The following is a 20,928-nucleotide window of genomic DNA, read 5'->3' as shown; positions in this document are numbered from 1 at the left end:
AAAATATTTCTGTGTTGTAGAATCTATGCTGAGTTTCTGCCCCCCAAGCAACTCTTTACTTTGAAACTATAATCAGCCCCTGAAGAAACTGATTTGCTGTGGTACTGCAGACACCTTAACAATGCTGTTTCAAGCCCAATGTCTTATTCTTTAGTGGGCAACCCTCTGTTATTTAGATTCATTTTGTTTAAAGATTCATCTTGTATCCCTTAAAAGCACATTTCATTAAGCAAGGACTATGCTACTATAAGCAATGTCTCATCACTTTTTTCCCCAAACAGCCAAATTTGATGTAGTCGGTATTGGTGTAAATCTGGAGTAACACAATTGGCTTCAGTGGACTTTTATCTGGATTTTCCCTGATGATTCTGATATCAGTAACAGGCTCAATCTGCCAAGACTTGTGTGAATTAGGTTTATTGTTCAATAGATTCATGGTTAAAATGTATATAACATAATCTGAAACACTAAGAATTAGCAAAAAGAAAAGGAGTACTTGTGGCACCTTAGAGACTAACCAATTTATTTGAGCATGAACTTTCGTGAGCTACAGCTCACTTCATCGGGTGCATACGGAGTTTCCACGGTATGCATCCGATGAAGTGAGCTGTAGCTCACGAAAGCTCATGCTCAAATAAATTGGTTAGTCTCCAAGGTGCCACAAGTACTCCTTTTCTTTTTGCGAATACAGACTAACACGGCTGTTACTCTGAAACCTGTCACTAAGAATTAGAACACTATCATCAGTGGTCCTGATAAAATTAATTGAGAAGTCTTTAAACAGGGTTCTCACATGGATGTAAATCTCTCTCTGTAATTTTTCTGAAAAACTGAAAAAAATCTCATTGCCACTATATAACTTTACTTCATTACAAATATTTGGTTTTCTGTTCAGTGTTACTCTGTATGTGAGAAATCACACCCCCAATGTTAAATTATTATGCTCTATTTCTAGGGACAAGTCACCATGACGCCCAAATCAGTATTATTAATTATTTAAAAAGTATGATATGATTATTACTTATATCAGCCTCAAAAGAGGAAATGCCAAAAAAGGAAAAAAAAGGCACAATGTAAAGAACCCATGTGGTGCTTGCTTGCATAATGCATTTTTTTAAATATGCTGCAGCACCATAGTTAGTTGAATTCCACAGGTTATGGTTAGTTTAATTGAGTTTAATTAAAGGGTAGGAAAAATGGGCTTGTGTTATGACAGTTCCTCTGTTGTACATGAATGTTTAATATTGCAGTAGTTATGACTTAGTCCATGTTTACTAATTCCCCTTAGAAGCGTAAGTATTTTAATCCTCAGTTTTACTTTGAGTAGAGTTTAAACAGTACTGCAGTTGCACAATTTATATTGACATCAGCTCATATTTTGGCATATGGCAGTCAGATAAACATTCTGCTAAATTTTGATGATCTTCCTCTCCCCTAACGTTAGTTAAGGGTTTGTACAGTAACTGTGAGCATAAAAGATTTAGAGAAAATGTAGCTGCAACAATCGCATGACTATTTGAATTCACATATTACCTCTATTGTGGTATTATGATGATGATAAGAACCAGAAAGAGAAACAAGTCTGAAACTAATTTTTGTTTACAGTTAAACTGACTAGTCGTATTTTCATTGCCCAACACATAACACAATGGAAACAAATGTCATAGTTGTTAAAAAGCAGATTAAATATTTACAATTTGATTAATCTAGTTATTATTAATAACGTAAATAAGAAAACTTGTTTTAAGAGTAGTTTTTTGTAATCTGAGTGTTTTAAATGACTATCTTGTTTTATAGCAATTTCAAATCTATGATAATAATCATAGACGTTAAAGATGGAAACGTTGTATTTGGATCACTCAATCCATTTCGCTGTCATTACAGAATTGTTTCCTAAAATACATTTTAATATCTAGTCTAGTTTTAGGTCCCAAGACTTGGGGCTTCCACCACTTTCCTAAGGAAACTGTTTTACAAACTAACATATCTCACAGTTAAGAAGAGTCTCATCTCTTCTGCTATTCAGCCTTTTATTTTCCATAGTTTCATTCTATTATTCCTAGCTCTATCCAGTTTATGAAATTTAAGAAAATAATCTCACTCCTTGGAGTTTACACACTTGACATATTTAATATATTTTCGCTTAGCCAAACTATACACACACAAGTTTTTGAAATCTTTAATCATACTTCAGTCCCTTATAGCTCTCTGATCACTTCTGTTGCTCTTCTCTGAACTCCCTCAGATTTGTCAATAACTTTCTGGTAATATGGTGCCCGGAATTGACTGCAGGTGCAGTTATACAACAATTGTACAGACAGAGATTATTACCTCCCTGCTCTGACATATTGCCTTGGGGTAGGCAGTGTTGAATCACCCGGGCTTGCCTTTATAATCCCATCACACAGCAAACTAATGTATTTGCTCTGTTAACCCTCCCGTAGGTCTTGCTACTGGTTCCCAGACGTCCCCTCCCATTGAGTATGTGTTTAAGATTATTTTTCCCCTTATGTATTGGACTGCATGTTTTCATCAGAATCTTTTTTTTTTTTTTAAACTTGCGTTTCTAAACTCTCTAAGTCCCTCTGTATTTCAGTACTCGCTGCAAATATTTGTTGTACTATTGACTTGATTTCATGTAATTAATAAAGATGCTAAATAAGAACAGTCTAAAGAACAGTTTCTTCTAACTCAGAAGACTAACATAAATTTAACCCCTTATCTCCACTCCCCACCCCGCCCCCCAAATCAAGAATCTAACAATGCATGTTTAATTTCTCTGGTTCATTATAGGCCATCTGCCAGCTTCCATGTAGAAGTAGTTTGTTCTTTGGGAAAAGGACCTCGTCTTACTAAATGCTAATAAGTTGCTTAGCACAGTTGATGCTTTATATTTAATAACTATCTGATCATGGATGATACCCTGAAGTATAATCCACTGGATACCCCCTCCGGCTTGATATTTTGCCACATATAATTTTTGGCTAATTTCCAGTCTATTTCAAGGGAGTAAGCTTTCACCTTTTACAGCACAACTAAAAGTCTAAAAACATAAGTGAGTTTTCATATTTGCTGCTCTCTGGCACTTTCAGTAATTAAACCAATAGAGTTTTTCTTTTGTTAACTATAATATTGCTCATCAAGAGACTCCACAAAGCATAAATTAATTATGGATAATCACTAAAAAAAAAGGGGGATAACTGAAGGCATCGCACTGACTCCACAGATAGTGATGAGCACTAATCTGTTTTTTTTACAAGTATCAGCCAAGTGCTTTACTAAAGTTGCCTTCTTGGCTCTATAATCTTTGAGTGCATGCATGTGTGTGCAAGTATAAAACAATATAAATAAAGATGGGGGGTAGAGCTGCTCTGAAAACTGACTATATTTAGTGGCAAAGTAAATTTCTGTTAAATAGACCATTTACTCTGATTAGCCTTGCACAGCCAACACAGCTGAGGGAGAGTAAGGTGAATTTTATTCCTACTTCTGAAGCATCAACAAAATTATGTAGCAAATTCTGGTCAGTTACCCCTGTGCAGTCTCTTGGATGGCAGTGGAATTTCACTGAGGTTATTACTTGACTTTTTAGTCCTGGAAGTGATAAGCAAACAAGAAAAAAAAAAATCCAGCGTGGTCATCAGATCCCAACTTGAGTTTGCAGGATTTGTGGTTCGAAAAACGGTGTCATAAACGGAGCATATTTGGTCTGGAGTTATACAATAAGCATAGAACCCAGTGATGACGTTTTTGCACATTTATTTTCAGAGTAGAACTGCAATTCAGTAACAGAGGATAAAGCCAGCTTTTTAAAGTATACTCTAGGTGGTAGCCTTATCTCCAAAAACCTTAAATGACCAGGATAAGTAGTTAAAATTGGTAATGCATTTTCATTTGATTATACAGGAGGTATTTGTAGCCCACATCAGCACACTTTAACCCACTTTTTTAGGAAGCCATTTTTAAATTTATTTTAATAAATGTTGGTCAAGTAAATAGAACAAACTCAAGCTCGTGTAACTATGTTAGGTTTCAGAGTAGCAGCCGTGTTAGTCTGCATTCGCAAAAAGAAAAGGAGTACTTATGGCACCTTAGAGGCTAACAAATTTATTTGAGCATAAGCTTTCGTGAGCTAAAGCTCACTTCTGTAGCTCACGAAAGCTTATGCTCAGATAAATTGGTTAGCCTCTATGGTGCCACAAGTACTCCTTTTCTTTTTGTAACTATGTTGTGTTCTGTTCTGAAAATGTGTAGGATTGAAGCAGCAACAGCAGTAGATTAAAACAAGGCAGAACCTAATTGCAGTTGGTAAGGTGACTGCATTTCTGTTAAAAACCACCCGAGAGAGAGCAGTGCATTTATAGCAGCTCTTAGTTGATCCAGTAGTGTCCCTTGTGACCTTGGTTGGGTGTTTTATAGGGTGACTAATGGCTCCCCATGTTCTCTTTTTCTGGTGACTTGCCTATTGCCTGCCTCTGGGTTTGTGATTCCCCTTATGCTGACTTCTGCAATATTCCTTCAGTCTCTTATCTCAAGGCTTTGATGCATATGTTCTGAAGGTGGCCACCGTGACTTTGGGTGGCAGCAGATGGTAAACCTTCAGGCTGCCACCGGCTATACTGGTGTTAAGTTGGAAACTTAGCGTTTGATGAAGAATCAGTAGTGCATATGAAAGAGCTTTTACTGCAGAAATATCTTTTAATTAAAAAAATTAGCATACTGAAACACTTGCTAATTTCTATACATGTAAAGAATCCTAAAATTACCTGTTTTCTTAAAGCTAAACTATGGTTATTGACAAGTTAGATTTTATTATTTCTCAGATTTTTTGTATATAATATATTTAAATAGTTGTGTGTGTGTGTTTGTAAACTGAGCTGTTGGACACACTTATAAATCAATTATCTGAAGGTCTTTGAAGTGCAATTATTTTTAAGAGTAGTTTCACCTAACATCAGAATTAACTTCCAGTTTTAAAAATGAAATGGGAAATCTTGCTTACAAACCCACAAAGAACTGGTACGTTATTACCTTAAGTATTACTGATTCCCGCTTTGTTGTAGTAGCTGGATGGCAATAATTCCTTGTTTATATGCATTTTGGGACACTTCATGGCTGCCTGGGAGAGCTAAGATACTGTACAAAGCACACTTGAGTGTGCTGATGAAAGTATTTATTTGGCCTATTGGCAATGCTCTTTTCCTGTCGACTTTCTGTGTCTTTTTGAATTGGCTCTTGTAGCACTGCCTACCTATGTTTTTTTTTTCTTGGTGGTAACATGCTATATTGGAGGATTTTAAAGCCTAAAACAATAGCACATTAGTATGACAAATAGGGTTTGCATAGTCTCGTTGTGTATCACAATCCCACTTGCCATGAATGGCGAATGTCTGGCGTAGCACTTGGTTGCCTCCCTTTTGAGGATGGATGTGGATGACGGTTAATTGTTATAAGGTATTAGACGTCACAATTCACGCTACAGTCATCCTTACACAACAGCTTCCATCAGCATCCAAAATCCAGGAACAGATTTGCTTCCTAACATAACATAAGAGAAGTGCCTGTACACAATCTGCTGTTGCTGATACTCCTGATGCCATCACTTTGGATAGAGTATTGAGACAAGAAACATGCTATGGAACTTCATGTTCTCAAGTCGCGCTTGTTCATGGGGGAGCTCACTGACCCTGGTTGTTCTGTGTTCTGAAGGGAAATCCTACCAAAAATCCCTAAGGAACATACACCTGCACTCTCCTCTGCAGTGGGAGAGGGATGTGGAGGAATGCCAGTATACATAACTCCTACTGTGACAATACCAGTAAACAATGTTTGGCCCCAAAGTCTGAGGAGCGAAGCCTCTGATGTTGAGAGCAAGTCAGTGCTTAATCCACTGGATATATGTTTCATCTTTGCAAAAGTACGTTACAGCACTAGTCCTGCAAGGTAGCCCAGAGGAGGTTGTTTTTTTTCTGCTGTGTAAATATAATGCTTTGTAGAGTAGATGTACTGGAGTCTAAATAAAGTGGTTGTGCCTCTTTCTTTCTTTGGCTCATCCCCTTTTGGATTTGCATGCTATTTGCATGTTATGGTAATGCCAATAATAGTGTGGTAATTACCCATTTTTGTAACTTGTGCAGATAGGCCAATTATGGACTACGTTTTGATAAATTGCATGAGCATACCTGTTTCAGTACAATGTTAGGGCCCTACTCTGCAGTTATTTCAAAGTAATTATATATAACCTAGATCTACCCAGTCAAATTTGGCTAAATGGATGACACTAGGAGTTTCTCTAAACTTCCATCATGACAAAATAATCACTTACGCCAAGATATAGAGGTACTTAATAAATGGTAATTCTTTATCAAACAAAATGGAGCCATGGATTATTTTCAAATCTGTGGAAACTGATTTCAGCTTTGAGTTAAACAGAGAAAACAAGACCAAACAGGAGTGAGTATAATGCTTGCTTGGGGAGAAAAAGCGAAGGAATGGTGGCTGGTTGGAGAGACTGGTGAATCAGTCTAACTAGTGAACCTCAGCAACGCGGAACTATTATCTGTTAAAACCTGTTCTGTTACGGATGAAAAAGAGTAGCTGCTAGTCTTTGTGATGTTGTAATATAACAGCTGAAGCTAGCCCGTAAGGGGCAGGTTGTCTGCTTTATTTCAGCTAGTGGCAGTCATTCTATATGTTACTACAGGGCGAAGAGTCGGAAGTCTGCTCTGTTACACCACATGTTAATACAGTTCTGATAAGCAAGTGTGAAACATGAAAGGGAGGAATACATTAATTGTATTTGTGCAATAAGGTATGCCATCAAAGGTAATTATTTCATGACAGTTTTAGTTATAGCACTTGTTTTATCATGAAATAAAATATGGCTTTAGGAGCCTTTTATTGGAAAGACAATTGTATCAAATTAGTACCAAATTAGATTTTTGCCTTTACAAAGGTGAGCAAACCCATGAGCAGTTTTTAAATTGGTGTGTTGTATTCTACAAATGAACAAATCCTGTCTGAGGGTTAAAGAAGCGATTATTTTGTCCTTTATGCTGACAGCTTCATTACTGATTGGCCTACTGTTGGTATTAAAAAAAAAAAAAAAAAAAAAAAGTTTGGCTCCTTATGATCTTTGTGCATGCAGCTATAATATTAATACAGAGCCATAGAACTGTTCATTAAGAAGTGACTTTAAATGAGGTTGATGCATGAGATACAGATGTTAAATGCAGACATTCCTTTTCGTATACAGCCGTACGGCTAATAATTTCCAAGTGGCTAAAGCTCTTGTTAGCAAGGGTGCTGGTGTGTTAAGAATGGCCCTATAAATAACTTTAAGAGCCGAAGTTGAAGGTGCTTTTTTTTTTAAAGACTATTGTTAACTAAACATTATTGCCAAACAGATGGAAAGCATTCACCAGCCTGATGTTTTTAGGTCTAATTATATTATCACCAGTCCTGTATGGCTCAGTTGAAGAGGTGTATCCAGAGGCCAATTTATAATCATTTAGCCAACACCTGTTTGGGAGAAATTGACAGTCAAAGGGCACATTTAAAAAAAAATCACATATGTTCTTGTATTTATTGCCTCAATGTGAATAGGACCTACCTACAAATAAACTTGGTAAAAGAAGACAAAGTGACTGTAAACAAAATATCACTTCCTAACAATTTTTATCTGTCTTAATTTGGCATATCTTGTAAATTTTATTTTAAGACTGGTGGCTAAGCAAGAATAGTAAAACCAATGTTACTGCTATGATTTATTCCACTGTCTTCTTTTGTTACTGAGAGCCCTACAGAGCAGGCTTACAAAATCATCATGAAAATTCACCTGCTTAGGCACATTATCTACTCACCAGCCTTCTCATTATGATGAAAATGACATTCAACACATCCCTCAAAAAAATTAATCCATTGAGTGGGCAAATAGAATTTTTAGAGGCTGCTATAAAATATTTTATATCTTAGATTGCATAAACTCTTGTTTTATAGGTTTCAGAGTAACAGCCGTGTTAGTCTGTATTCGCAAAAAGAAAAGGAGGACGTGTGGCACCTTAGAGACTAACCAATTTATTTGAGCATAAGCTCACTTCATCGGATGCATTCAGTGGAAGCTTCATCTTAAAACAATCAAGTATTTTTGTACACTGTACAATGAATGAGTATTACAGGAGGCGCTGGTAGTGACCTCTGTACTTAGGCTTCCATTAGAAAAGATTATTGCAACCTTTCCTTAAGAAGATCTAACACATCCACTGTTTGCAGCAGGCCTTTGAAATTAGGCAGGGAGAAAATTCTTGGGCTGGGGAAGTGCCTTGTCTTCATCCCATGAAATTCTGTTCAGGTTTAGCAGAGTTATAATTGATTAAAAAAATCACAATTTCCCTTCTCTTGCTTGTATTATTCTGGAATATGTTGGCAGTCTGCCCAGATAATTGAGTATGAACATTCTAAAGAGCTAGGCCCACACTGCTGTTACTTCACTGGGAATACCTGTGAGCTGCTGTTTGGGCACCATTATTCTTGGACACAGCATGTGGCTCCAGCATTCCATTCCACCCCCTTCTGGGTACTATGTGGGACAGGATCTTCCCCCAGCTCCCAGAGAGGAGAGAGAGCTGAGTGGGTTTCCCAGAACCCCCAAACCAGCACACAATCCCAGCAGATCATCCCTCTTTCGGTGGTGCCAGCTGGGGCAGGAGTCCTCCTCTTTCCAGAAGTGGGGAGGGCAGGGGGGAGGGGCGGGAAGAAAGCTGGGCTGGCCTGCTCCTGCCACCCACTGGCCCCAGAACTTGGTGCCACTGGCCCATCACCCCTCTGGAATGTCTTCTGCTATTGCCAGCTAATATGGTTAGTCCTATAGCTCAAGTTGTAGCAGTCTGTACTGCAATGCTGCAGGTTGTATGGATAACTGTAAATCTGGCATTTCCTGTGGTTTTTTGTTTGTTTTCTTAAATGCTTCACTTTGCAGTTTAAATAATGTTGAAATGTATTTTTTATTTTTTTTAAATGTAATTGTATTTACATTGGAAGCATAACAGTGTGGAGAAATTTAAAGAGTGAATATTCTTGGTATGAAAATCAAATATGACTCAGACTGCACACGCTCTACTTCAGGGGTGGGCAAACTTTTTGGCCTGAGGGCCACATCTGGGAATAGAAATTGTATGGTGGGCTATGAATGCTCACAAAATTGGGGTTGGGTTATGGGAGGGGGTGAGGGCTATGGTTGGGGGTGCGGGCTCTGGGGTGGGGCCAGAAATGAGGAGTCATGGGTGCAGGAGGGGGCTCTGGGCTGGGGCAGGGTGGTGGGGTATGCGTGTGGGAGTATGAGGGCTCCGGCTGGGGGTGTGGGCTCTGGGGTGGGGCTGGGGATGAGGAGTTTGGGGTGTAGGAGGGTGCTCCAGGTTGGGACTAAGGAGTTCAGAGTGTGGGAGGGGGATCATGGTTGGGGCACGGGGGGGTGAGGGCTCTGGCTGGGGGTGCATGCTCTGGGGTGGGGCAGGGGGTGAGGGGTTTGGGGTGCAGGAGGGTGTTCCAGGCTTGGATGGAGCAGTTTGGAGGACAGGAAGGGGACCAGGGTTGGGGCGTGGGGGGAGGCTCAGGGTGCAGGCTCCCGGAAGCAGCAGCATGTCCCTTCTCCAGCTCCTAGGCAGAGGCGCGACCAGGTGGTTCTGCACGCTTCCGTGTCCACAGGCACCGCCCCTGCAGCTCCCATTGGCCGAGGTCCTGGCAGTGCTCGGGGCAGGGGCAGCATGCAGAGCGGAGCCCCCTGGCTGCCCCTATGCGTAGGAGCCTGAGGAGGGCCATGCTGCTGCTTCCGGGAGCCGCATGGAGCAGCCCTCAACCCTGCTCCCCGGTTGGAGCACCAGAGAGGGGCAAGCCCCAGACCTCGCTTCCCAGTGGTAGCTTGTGGGCCAGATTAAAATGGCTGGCAGGCTGGATCTGGCCCGTGGGCCGTAGTTTGCCCACCCCTGCTCTACATGTTTGATCTTGGAGTATTGGTCTTGTACATGTACCATTTTAGGTTATTGTACTGAAGTGGAACTCTTCAGATATGCCTGGGCATCTATAGTCTTGGAATTCCAGGGTAACATGCTCAAGAGTCTGGGGGTTTGCAAAGAGATTTGGAGAACTTCAGTTCCCTAAAACTGGAATTTCTGAGGGTTGTCTTTCAAACAAGTGTCAATACTAAATTAACTAATTAGATTTCTTCTCCTACAAAGTAACAAAATGTTCTTTAGCACCCATGGTGGTGTCACTAAGTTATAGATGAAGTTGTCTATGATGTGTCTGCAGCAGAGCCAGTATACTGTAATGAAGACTGTCTTTTGCAGCTATATCTTTCCACTTTCTACAAAGAATCCATTCTCTTTTCCGAAATAAATATTCTTTTTCCATCTTACTGTAATATTGCAGTTCTGACAGCTGGATTTCCCTGCAACAATTTGTGTTGCCAGTTATAAATGCACCAAAACTGTAAGGTTGTGGAGGAATTCAACAGCAGTGATAGTAGAGTTGATTAAGGCATTAAAAATTTTAGGTGTTGCCGTAATCAGTATGAGCTAGAACAAGCCATGTTGTCGTCATAATGCACAATTTGGTTTGTTTCTTCCAACACAAACAGTCTTCAGTTGGACTTCCTGGGAGGGACCATCAGCCTCACTCTAAAAAACAAAACAGCCTCTGCTCTCTCCCAAGAAAACAGGGAGCCTCTGGGGAAGGAACAACGTTTGGGTATAAGAAACCTGGTGGTGTGAAAAGAAGTCTTATTGGGAGAAGGGAGTGTTGGACTAAACTGAGGTAACACAGCTTTTTATGCAGTTATCCTAACTTGAGTTCTGCTGAATTATACCCTCACTCATAAAACACCAATTGGTGTTTTGGGGTTTTTTTGTTTAAGTCAAGTTTTAAAATTTTTAGGCAGCTGATTGGTAATCAGATGAAGTTTCTGCAGTATTCGGGAGACATCGTTCATGTCCTCAAGCATAAAAAAAAAGATCAGTAAAGTTCTTACTAATACGTTATCAGAATTTTTTGTATTTTAGCGTGCCTTGTTTTTTAATAACATGCAGCTGTTGGTCTATAGAAATGTTCAATAGTTGATTTTTGAGTTGCCTACTGTTAAGTAGCTATATACTAATGAGAACCTTAAAATAATTTTTTCTTTAAATTATGTGTTTGTTTAGGTTTTACTTGTAATGGATACTAGAACACAGCAGACGTTTATACTGAAAGTAAGTAAAATCTTTATTCTACTTTGCTAAACAACTTGGCCTGCTAATTTACTCCACACAAAGAAAATATTTCCTATTTTTATGGTTGCCATCTCTGTGAATTTTATTGGCACATTAACATTTCTATCTTCTAAATGTATTTGAAATATATTTTCACTTTCTTCCATCTCCTTTTCTTTCCTTTTTCTCTTCAGTTCTTGTACACATAGCATTACCACTGATCATGATATTGAGGCCAGTATCTTAGCAGGCTTCAGTAAAGGATCATAGTTCTGTTAGAGCATAGAAGACATAAACCCTCATGCTTCAGTGCATACGTTAGGAAGAAATTTCTCCTATACACAAGCTACTCCATAACTGTTCGTTACAGGGCTTGTTCCCCGAGGCATCTGATATTGGCCACTGTGAGAGACAGAATATTTGATGAGGTGGACCACTGCTCTGATCCAGTATGGCAGTTCCTATGTTCTTAAAACTATAGGCTACTATGCTGTGAAAGGTCCGTTTAATGCCAGTAAACTACTGAATTAACAATAAGGACCTCCCTGCATGGGAATTAAATCCTTCAGGTTTGCCTCCTGTGATTCATGTAGATCAGGTCAAAATTCTTTTGAGAACCCAGTGAATCCATCACGTTGGGAATTGGTTTAGTTTGAGGGCTTGATGCAGGCCTTATTCACACAAGGAATTGCATTGCTTTGAATTAGGCTCCTGACATGAGTAATGGCTGCAGAACTGAGGCCCAAAAACTATGCTGTAGGTAACTGCTGAAACTTTATTTACACCTCAGCTTCAGGTACACTGTGTACACATGCTGTAAACTGTTCTAATTCTATTTATCTTGCGTTAGAAATCCTAACACCTACAGTGCACAAAAAATCATTCCATTTATAATTCACAAATGGTTATTTGTAAACATTATATAGTGCAGATATTAGACCCTAGGTAAGGATGCTCATTGTATCTACAGGCAGAATAGATGAACTTTATACTTTTCCGTTTTACTCCTTACATCCTCTTTATCAATATAATAGTAGGTCATACTTACCTCTCTCCCCCTCCTTTCCAATAACTTCATCTGTGTGCCACCTTCCAAAATCATTACCTCTTCAGGAACTGAATCTTTTCCTATTTTTTTTAAGTATGGTGGAAATATAAAGATAACACATGAATCCAGGGTTTTCTTTTGTCTCTAGAACATAGACTGATTTAAACAATGTCTTTTGCTTAAAAAAATGAATTTTTTAAAAAAGGTCATAGGGAAATAACTGTGTGTCATCCTGATGACTTAGTTTGAGAGAGATTCTAATAAAAACATTGACCCATGTAATTGATTTTAATGGCAGCTTTGTGCCATCTTCTGTTCTCTGGAAATGCGCCAGATGCCATCAGCAGAGCCTCGGGGGACTGAGGGGCATAGAGCAGCAGATGAGTGGTTTCTCTGAAGCCCAGAGTAACTCGGATAGATTAGTTTGGTTGATAAACACAGAGCACAGCAGGCTCCAAAGGCAACTGAGGGTACAACTGACCTTTTTGTTCTCTGTCAGGGTCTAAGGAAAAGTAGTGAGTACAGCAGGAACAGAAAGACCATCATTCCCCGCTGTGTGCCCAACATGGTGTGTCTGCACAAGTACATCATCTCTGAGGAGTCTGTATTTCTTGTGCTGCAGCATGCAGAAGGTTTGTCTGTGGTTTAAAAAAAATCAAGCTTTCAATCTATGATACATTTAAATAACAAATTACTTTCTTGTGTATTTTTCTAAACAAAATATTTCAGTCTTAGAATAACAAAACTATGTAAATAATGGATTTTTTCCCTTATTCCTATTCTGAATCTCATTCCTGTTTTGAATTTCCCCAAAAGCTTTAGTAATATTGTACATTTCTAACCATTTATTTTCTACAGAACAGAAACTGGTTTGGTTGAAACTGCAATCTATAGTATGTACAAGTCAGCTCTAGGAGATAAAATCTTTTTGCCACTTTTGTAATCTTTGGCAAGTAAATCTTTTTAATGTTATGTAGCTAAAATGGGAAGTATTCCCATAAGAATTTAATAATTGCCTTCTAAAAAACAAGAACATTTGCCTATTACTTAACATTACATAGTTATTCTGATCTGGGTTTTTAAGAAAATAGCCAGTGGTGTCAAATAGGAGTTCAAAGCAGAAGCACAGAGTTGTGCCTTCAAACTATTTATAAAATTCCTGTTATATGTACAGGGAACAGGTGGCAAAAAATAATTACATTTTGATTTTTTTCCCCCTCTGGATTTAAATATTCCCTAATTTTAATTACTCCTTTTTGTGTAGAATGAGTTCAGAATATAAATTTCAGTTCTGCTAATATATCTCTTCCTTTTTAAGGGATGCTGCTAATTCAACCAGAATGGGAAAATGCAAGGCACAGAACTAGTTTATAGAGAAGATAAGTTTAGAGGAAATATTATTCCTTTTGTTTTAACTATTTGGGATTTGCCTAGGCACATGTCACTTTTGTCACATAAGGGATCACAGACCAACAAAAGTTGACTCTTTAACATGAAGAGGTTTCTGTTTCTGTAGTATGTTTTATTTTTTTATTTTAAACTTGACTGTACAATGTTGCATGAAGGAAGACTTTACGTTACTAGGCTACAATGTAACTGTATGTGAATTCTCTACCTCCCAAGAGACCATCCTGGGAATTTGAAAGCTATCAATTGACCTCTGACCTGAATGTGTATTGGTAGTTTTTGACTGAATCTTTGGAGAAACTTAGAAAATTTGTTGGGAATTCATTGATGCCAATGGACTTCTGCTCCCTGGAGTCTGCAGGGGCAAGGGATGAGGAGAAAAAATATTGGTGGGATGGGGTGGGGAGAGAAATCAGTTGATTATTATAACTTCAGGTCCCTAGGATTTTTAATTCTCTTGAGGAAAAACTTCCTTTGGTAGCACAGGATGAAGATGGGATGAGAAGAGGAAAAGGTATTTCAGGGAAAATTATTAGGGTGGGCAATAATGAAACATCCCAAAAAGAACTTTAAAGTACACAGGAAACTGCCACAGTCCAGTGCAACCTTCTGGAAATGGTTACTACTTCTCAGTAAGGAATATCTTCCTTTAGCTCTGGTGAATGAAGAGGGGAAGGGAAGCAGAGATGTTTCATACCCCAGAACTCTTTTGTATGTAAGAGCAAAGAGGTGAGCTGAATGGATTGGACAGGACACTTGTTGTAAGAGGAAAACTTTACATCTTGGCAGGTCAGGAGAGAATAACAAATCCAGTGAAAAGTTACTGTCCTGGCCTGCTCATTCTTGCCGAAACCAACCATAACAAGCGTTGAGTTCCCGAGGTAAAATTAATTTGTTTCAACTGCTGCTAAATCCCTACTTTGTATAAATTGTATAGGGCAAAGTGTTTTCTCTCAAATCCCTTTTGTATATGAGGAATAATAGAGCAACATATTGTCTAGAAGTGGGTACATGATAAGCTCAGTCACTGTTCAGTTAATGATTCCTTATAAAAACTACTAATTTTGAGAGATAAGTTAAGCTTATTTCAGTGAGCCAAACATAAAGGAAAAACAATTGCATTTTAAAAGTAATATGCCCTCCTTAATAGAAGACCTATTTGTGTACGTGGAAAAAACATGCAAAAGAATGTATTGTAAATAAGCACTTATTCGTTCTTATCTAAATCTCAACTATACACAGTAGCACAAACACTGTCACAGCCTGAAATCATCCTGAACACCTCCTTCAGCGTGTCCTGTTTATCCTTGAGTGATGTACTCGAGTGATACTGGAGAGGAATTGTGCTACCTCAGATTCTAATTCACCTTCCTTTGAGGCATAGCAAGGTGGTCAAAGTTCTTAGATGGCTATGCTTCCATCATCCAAACTCCAGATGACCCAGACTTACTATTGTGGTTGTTGATTTATTTATATTCTGATTAGTGCCTAGATGCCTCAACTGAGGTCTGAAGTTCTTTTGTACTAGATGCTGTCCATACACATTATAAGAAAAAGTCCTTGACCCTGAAAGCTTATAGTATAAATAGACAAGGCAAAGGGTGATAGAAAGGAAGTGGTGTTCCCATTTAAAGAGGGGGAACTGAGGTACAGAGTGATACGGTGACTTGCCCAAGACTATGCACAGGAAATGTCATAGATCCAGGATTTGAACACAGATCTTCAGAGTCCGTGTCCAGTTTCTTATTTAGAAACCATCCTTCTTCCCTGACCTTTGTCAGTCAATAAAGTAAAAAAATAAAAAATAAAAAAATTGCCATTGTGTTTCTAGTATCCATGGTGATTCTCTGACATCGGCCCTTGAGTTCCCCAGCTCATCTGGATTCCCACACCAAAGATCATTTCCCAGCTCTGTCTTAGTAAAGCATAGCTGGAAGACCGTGAGCACAAGAATAGTTGGAATCCTGTCAGTCCTGATACCCAATCTGAGCGGCTTTTTTGAATTTTGCCAAGAAAAATAATTGGAAGGTGATTGACACTCAGGATGGGGATTTTGATACGGGCTGATGCAGTGGATAGTGGCTGACTCAGTAAGACCTTTTAAATTGTTGGACATTGTAGAAGTAGAAATCATGACTGTAAAATGGGGTAAAGTTACACTGTATTTGTATGGGGAAGTTAGACAAGAACACCATGCTGTGTTGATGACAGGAGAAACCTATTAGTTAATAGCAGTCAGATTGCCAGAATCTTGTAAATTTCTGGGGTAGATAATCTTATCAAAATCCCTACAAAGGAGGTTTTCGTAAATTATGGCTACCTCACACTCATTCCTCTAAAAGCCATCTCTTTCTCTGCTTTTCAGGTTCCCCTGATCAGTCAAAAGCCAAAACTTTTTAATGATCCAGAGCTCCAAGGTGTAATGGTAGAGCTAAAAAGGCTGCTTAGTCACTTAGAGGTACTAGCATTACTGCTCCCAGTTAAAAACAAAAAACGATAAACAGGCAGAGTATGCTTTGCAGTCATCTTTGGGAATGGATAAAAACTTTAGGGTCAGTGCCTGTTTTGGTGTAAATGCCTAAAACTGCGTGTCACTCCTGTATTTATCCTTTGCGTCCAAACTTCAAAAAAAGTTCTGTTTCATTAGAGAGGAGCATTGAGCAAATAGAACATTTGGTTTATATATTGCTCCACGGTGGCTTATCATGCTTAGAGGCCAGTGTACCATTTGGAAGTTCAAGGATAAAAATGTTAATTTTAACTGGAAAACCGTTTGGATTAAGGCCTGTTCAGAAGAGGTTGTAAAGTTGCCTATGAAGGTAGCCGCTTATCTGCGAAAGGCTTTGCTGTTGATTTTACACCCACTCCCTTTACTGCACAACTTGTATCCACTGTCAGGTTTAAAACTATTGGGTTTTAAACTCGACTCGGAAAACTTGACCCCAAACATTCTTTGATTAAGAAGAAATGAAATTCTCGTTTTACCCAGAAGTGGTGATGCTGTCATCCCTCCAAATACAGTTAGTGGGGCTGGTGGATTCCCTTATAAGCTCTTCCCACGGTCACAAAACATTAGAGGGCTTTAGAGAGGTGTGTTAGAGGCAAGGAAGTCCGAAAAGGTATCTGGTAGCTTTGTCAGAAAGCATTTGGCAAGCTGTCCTGTGGTGGAGAGCTGGTGTGATGTTAACAAGGCCTTAGTTTTTGTTGGCACTCCCAGTGCCAGAAATTTTAGAAACAGATGCTTCAAAAATAGGCTGGGGGGGCTTCCGTGGTATATCAGAGTTTCAGTGGCGGCTGGAAACTGTCACATCTCTTTAGGCATAAACAAGCTGGAGCTCCTATCAGTCTGGAGAGCGCTCAAGAAACTTCAAATTGAGGAGGCTTTCAGGGTATGGGAACTAATGGACAGCAATTCAGTGGTGGTCTGTCTTGCCAAACTAGGGACTCGCTGGTCGGAATGGATTACATTACTAACCCTAAAGATTCTATTGCCAGTCCCGAGAAAGTAGTAGTGACTGAAAGTCCTTGTCCAAAGGCTGGTTTGAAATGATGGCGCGCTCTCTCAATTTTTGTCAGATGGTGGGCACACAGGCTTCTTCTATGCTAGCAAAGTTTGTAGCTGTTATTCACCACCAGGGTTAGCAATGCTGAAGGCGGTAATATGTGTAGGACTCTGTTTTTAACTATCGTACTGTCATGTTAGAGGTTCTGGTGATAAACTCCTGTGTCCTATGTACTCTACAGCATCCACTGCGTTGGTGGAGTTATTGCTTATGTTATGGTAGTGCCCAGAAGTGAGGTCACAGTTATGTTGGGCACTGCACATATATAAATATATATGTTTTAATAATCATTTTATCTATTATGAAGTTGACTAGTGGCTGCATCTCTTCTTTACAAGATCTGGTTTTAATTTTTTCTGCCAGCAGTGCCACTCACAAAACATGAGATACTTTATGTGGCTTGTGATCAAAGGAGCAGTAGGGTGAGATGTATTTTCAGTAGGGTGGAATATCATGATTGGGTTTTTTTTTAAAGATATACTACACCCCTACCCTGATATAGCGCTGTCTTCGGGAGCCAAAATTTCTTACTGCGTTATATCGAACTTGCTTTGATCCACCGGAGCGCACGGCCTGCCCCCCCCAACCCCCAACCCCCTCCCCCGAGCGCTGCTTTACCGCATTATATCCGAATTCGTGTTATATTGGGTCGCGTTATATCGGGGTAGAGGTGTATAGTTAAAAATGAATTATTTGGAGGAAGTTCTATGGCCTGTGCTATACAGGAGGTCAGACTAGATTATTACAGTGGTCCCTTCTGGCCTTTGGATTTATGAATCTTGAAACCATTTCCCCCTTTTTCCACTAAGGTACAGAATTTGGGAGGGTTTTGAAGGATGAATTGAGTAGATGTGTCTCAGCACTCCTCTTCTCTCTCCCCTGTGTGGTCATGGTTATTTGGGAACCCAGATTGTTGTCTTTAACTGTATTTAGCAAAGCCCAAATCCAGTATGTCCACAATTTTTCAGCTATAATCATGTTTTGCAGGCACCGGAATACATAGCCCTGCATTGCAGACTCCTGGGCCAACTTACCAAAAGCTAAATGATTGTTTTTGCGATACATCTGCTTAGTTTTTCAGGATGTGAACTTGCAATGTAATGTGTCTGCAGGATGAGTCAAAATTCAACAGGACATTAATTCCTCTTGTAAACTAAAACTAAAGCATGGCTAGGAAACTGAATTTACTGTCAGGTTTTCTTTCATCCTAATGATACTTATCCAAAAGTCTTTGTATCCTCTTGTCTTTGTCACTACTTCAAACTAGCATACACCCACACCCTCCCTACAGAAAACATTTAAAAGAAAATCTAAAAATTGTGAAACTAACAGGAACTAACTAAAATCTAAATTGTGGAACTCCTGTTCAGCATCACTGCCCACCCACTTTGCTTTTGATTGCATTCAAATTTCCTATCGCTTTTCTGTACACTGACTTTTATGATTCATCTCTTTGGGGGCGGAGATCTAATCTTCTGTCTGTAACGTGCCTATGCTGTCTGAGTGACTAATATGCTCTGTGCTATACATGCATTGTTTGCATTTTTCTGCATACAAGTTCACTTTTAAAAATAAGTTTCCATTGTAGCTAATATGCTGCAGTGGCACAGGACTGGGTTAGGAGAGCCAAGTCTATTCCTGGCTCTTTCACTGCCCTATGGTGTGTCATTGAGCAAGTCACTCCACCTGTACCTCAGTTTCCACATTTGTACAACAGATGCACATAATCCTTATGTGTAAGATGTTTTGAGATTGTAAGGGAACTCAGCCAGGGCTCATCCCTCAGCGGGGGAGTGGGGTACCACAATGCCTCACTACATTCTCTGCTGGGTTAGGGAATACCCAGTCTATGGCCCAGACTTTGAGGCTGGGCCGTGCAAGCAGTTCAGTATAAACCCAGGCCCTGGGTTAGGGCGGGGCAGCAAACCAACAGTCAAGGGCTCAGGCCCTCCGATAGGGACTGAGCAAATTGTTCACAGCAAACCCCAGGCTCCTAGCTTTAGCAACCAGGGGGAGGGGAAGATTGCCTCCTGTGAGGTGGGTGGCAGGGGGGACGCAGGCCCACCCACTCCACTGCGTCCCAGCCCAGGCAGTGGTCAAAGACCCGCTGCTGTGTCAGTGGGGGTCCTGGCCGCAACACACTGACATTGGCTCTGTCAGTGCTGCAGCCAGCCTAGGGTTGGCTGCCCCCAGGCTACTTCCAGACTCCCCCTCGTAGGGTACCTGGGTCAGGGCGGTGTCCTTGGAGGGTTCCAGCACCATGGGTTCCTCTGGGTCGCCGGCGAGGGGTAGGCTTGGCAGCTCCTCTGGGTAGCTGGAGAAGGGTAGGCTTGGCAGCTCCTCTGTGTATCGGTTAGCGTCAGACATTGGCCAGTCCAGCCAGTCCTCGGGTCGGCTGCGGCTTGCCGGGGTCTCCCAAACCGGAGCCAGGCCACAGGTGTCTGGCCTCTCCAGCTGCTGCTGCCCAACTGAGCTCCGGGGTTGGGCTTTTCTACTTCCTGTCCTGCGCCTTGACCTCTGGGGGGAGGGCACAGGATCCACTGGCTCCGCCCACTTTGGTGTCTGGGGAGGTTCTTCCCTTGGTGTGGTGGTGGGATGGGTACCACACCGCCTCACTACAGAGATATGTGGAGGAAATGTGCTACTTTTGTATAAATAATTGAAAACTAATTGGAGCAAGGGCTAAAATGTGGGTACCCCACCTCCCTAACCATTGGGCTATAGAGTGATTCTCTCTCCCTCTGGATTAATAAATATTTACCTACTTATCCAAAGCATAATGGTTTCAGCAGATGAAATTTGAGAAAGAGACCCATCAAAGTAACCTGTAGCCCAGTGATCAGGGCATTCATCTTTTGACATTTCTAGGAAAAAAAAAAATTCCAGAGTGAAACAATTTGCTGACATCGACACGAATTCACGAAATGTTTTGGTTGACCAGATCTGCATTTTCTGGCAGAAAGAAGTTTCAGCTGAAAAATGCCTCCTAGCTCTATATAAGAGTCAAATATTATTTTTTTGCTGTGACACTAGTACTTGATTAAAGTAAAATTTACTTGGAATGCACTTTATTTCAGTTAATACTGTAGTGGTTCCTGGTAGCAATCAGTATGGCTGGGTTTCCACTTGCGTTCTGATATCCTGCTTTTCAGGCGAACTTAACTTTCTTAAATTCCTTCTGGAATGCTCATCCATGGTTTGTGTAATCCAAAAGGTGGATTTTTGTATAAGGTAAGTATTAAAAAAAAAAAAAAAAGTAAAAATGAACTTCTCCTATCCTGATTGAAGTGATTTGGCCTTATGTAATTAAAAAAAAAAAAAAAGGCCAGCGTTTGCTAGAAATGTCAAAAGTCAAATTACTTTTTTTTTTTTTTTTTTTAAATAAACTAGATTTCAAGTAGGTGTCACTTGGAAGATTTCTGCAGCAATATTAACTCTTCCACATTGCACATAGGAAACACTTCATATATTCCTTGGTACAAATATGTTTTAGTACATTAGTGTTGATGTATTTATACTATAAAATGTATAGAATGACTGGCAACCTTGTGGTAGAAAGATTAGGTTAGATTAGAAAGGAAATTTGGTGGCATTGATGCTAGTTTCCTGTGATTCTATTAAAGATGAATAAAGTTCAGTTTTGCAGTGATACTTTTTACCGTTATTT

At 39.9% G+C, this 20,928-nt stretch overlaps 1 protein-coding gene across 4 annotated transcripts in view; it reads left to right on the top strand.

The window, feature by feature from the left end:
• Positions 1-20,928, top strand: part of RPS6KC1 (ribosomal protein S6 kinase C1) — a 107,888-nt gene that overhangs the window by 61,279 nt on the left and 25,681 nt on the right. For 3 of the 4 annotated variants that reach the window (XM_073338924.1, XM_073338927.1, XM_073338925.1), the window contains 2 exons: positions 11,196-11,243; positions 12,791-12,923. In XM_073338924.1, coding sequence (XP_073195025.1) covers positions 11,196-11,243; positions 12,791-12,923 — 181 coding nt within the window. Of the gene's footprint in view, positions 1-10,737; positions 10,810-11,195; positions 11,244-12,790; positions 12,924-20,928 lie in introns of those variants that run through there. The other variant, XM_073338928.1, reaches the window with a different exon arrangement.

This window comes from Lepidochelys kempii, chromosome 3, assembly GCF_965140265.1.
Source record: "Lepidochelys kempii isolate rLepKem1 chromosome 3, rLepKem1.hap2, whole genome shotgun sequence".
Classification (NCBI taxonomy): Eukaryota; Metazoa; Chordata; order Testudines; family Cheloniidae; genus Lepidochelys; species Lepidochelys kempii.
Note: the sequence above shows the minus strand (reverse complement) of the source record. Positions and strands in the feature narration are given on the sequence as shown.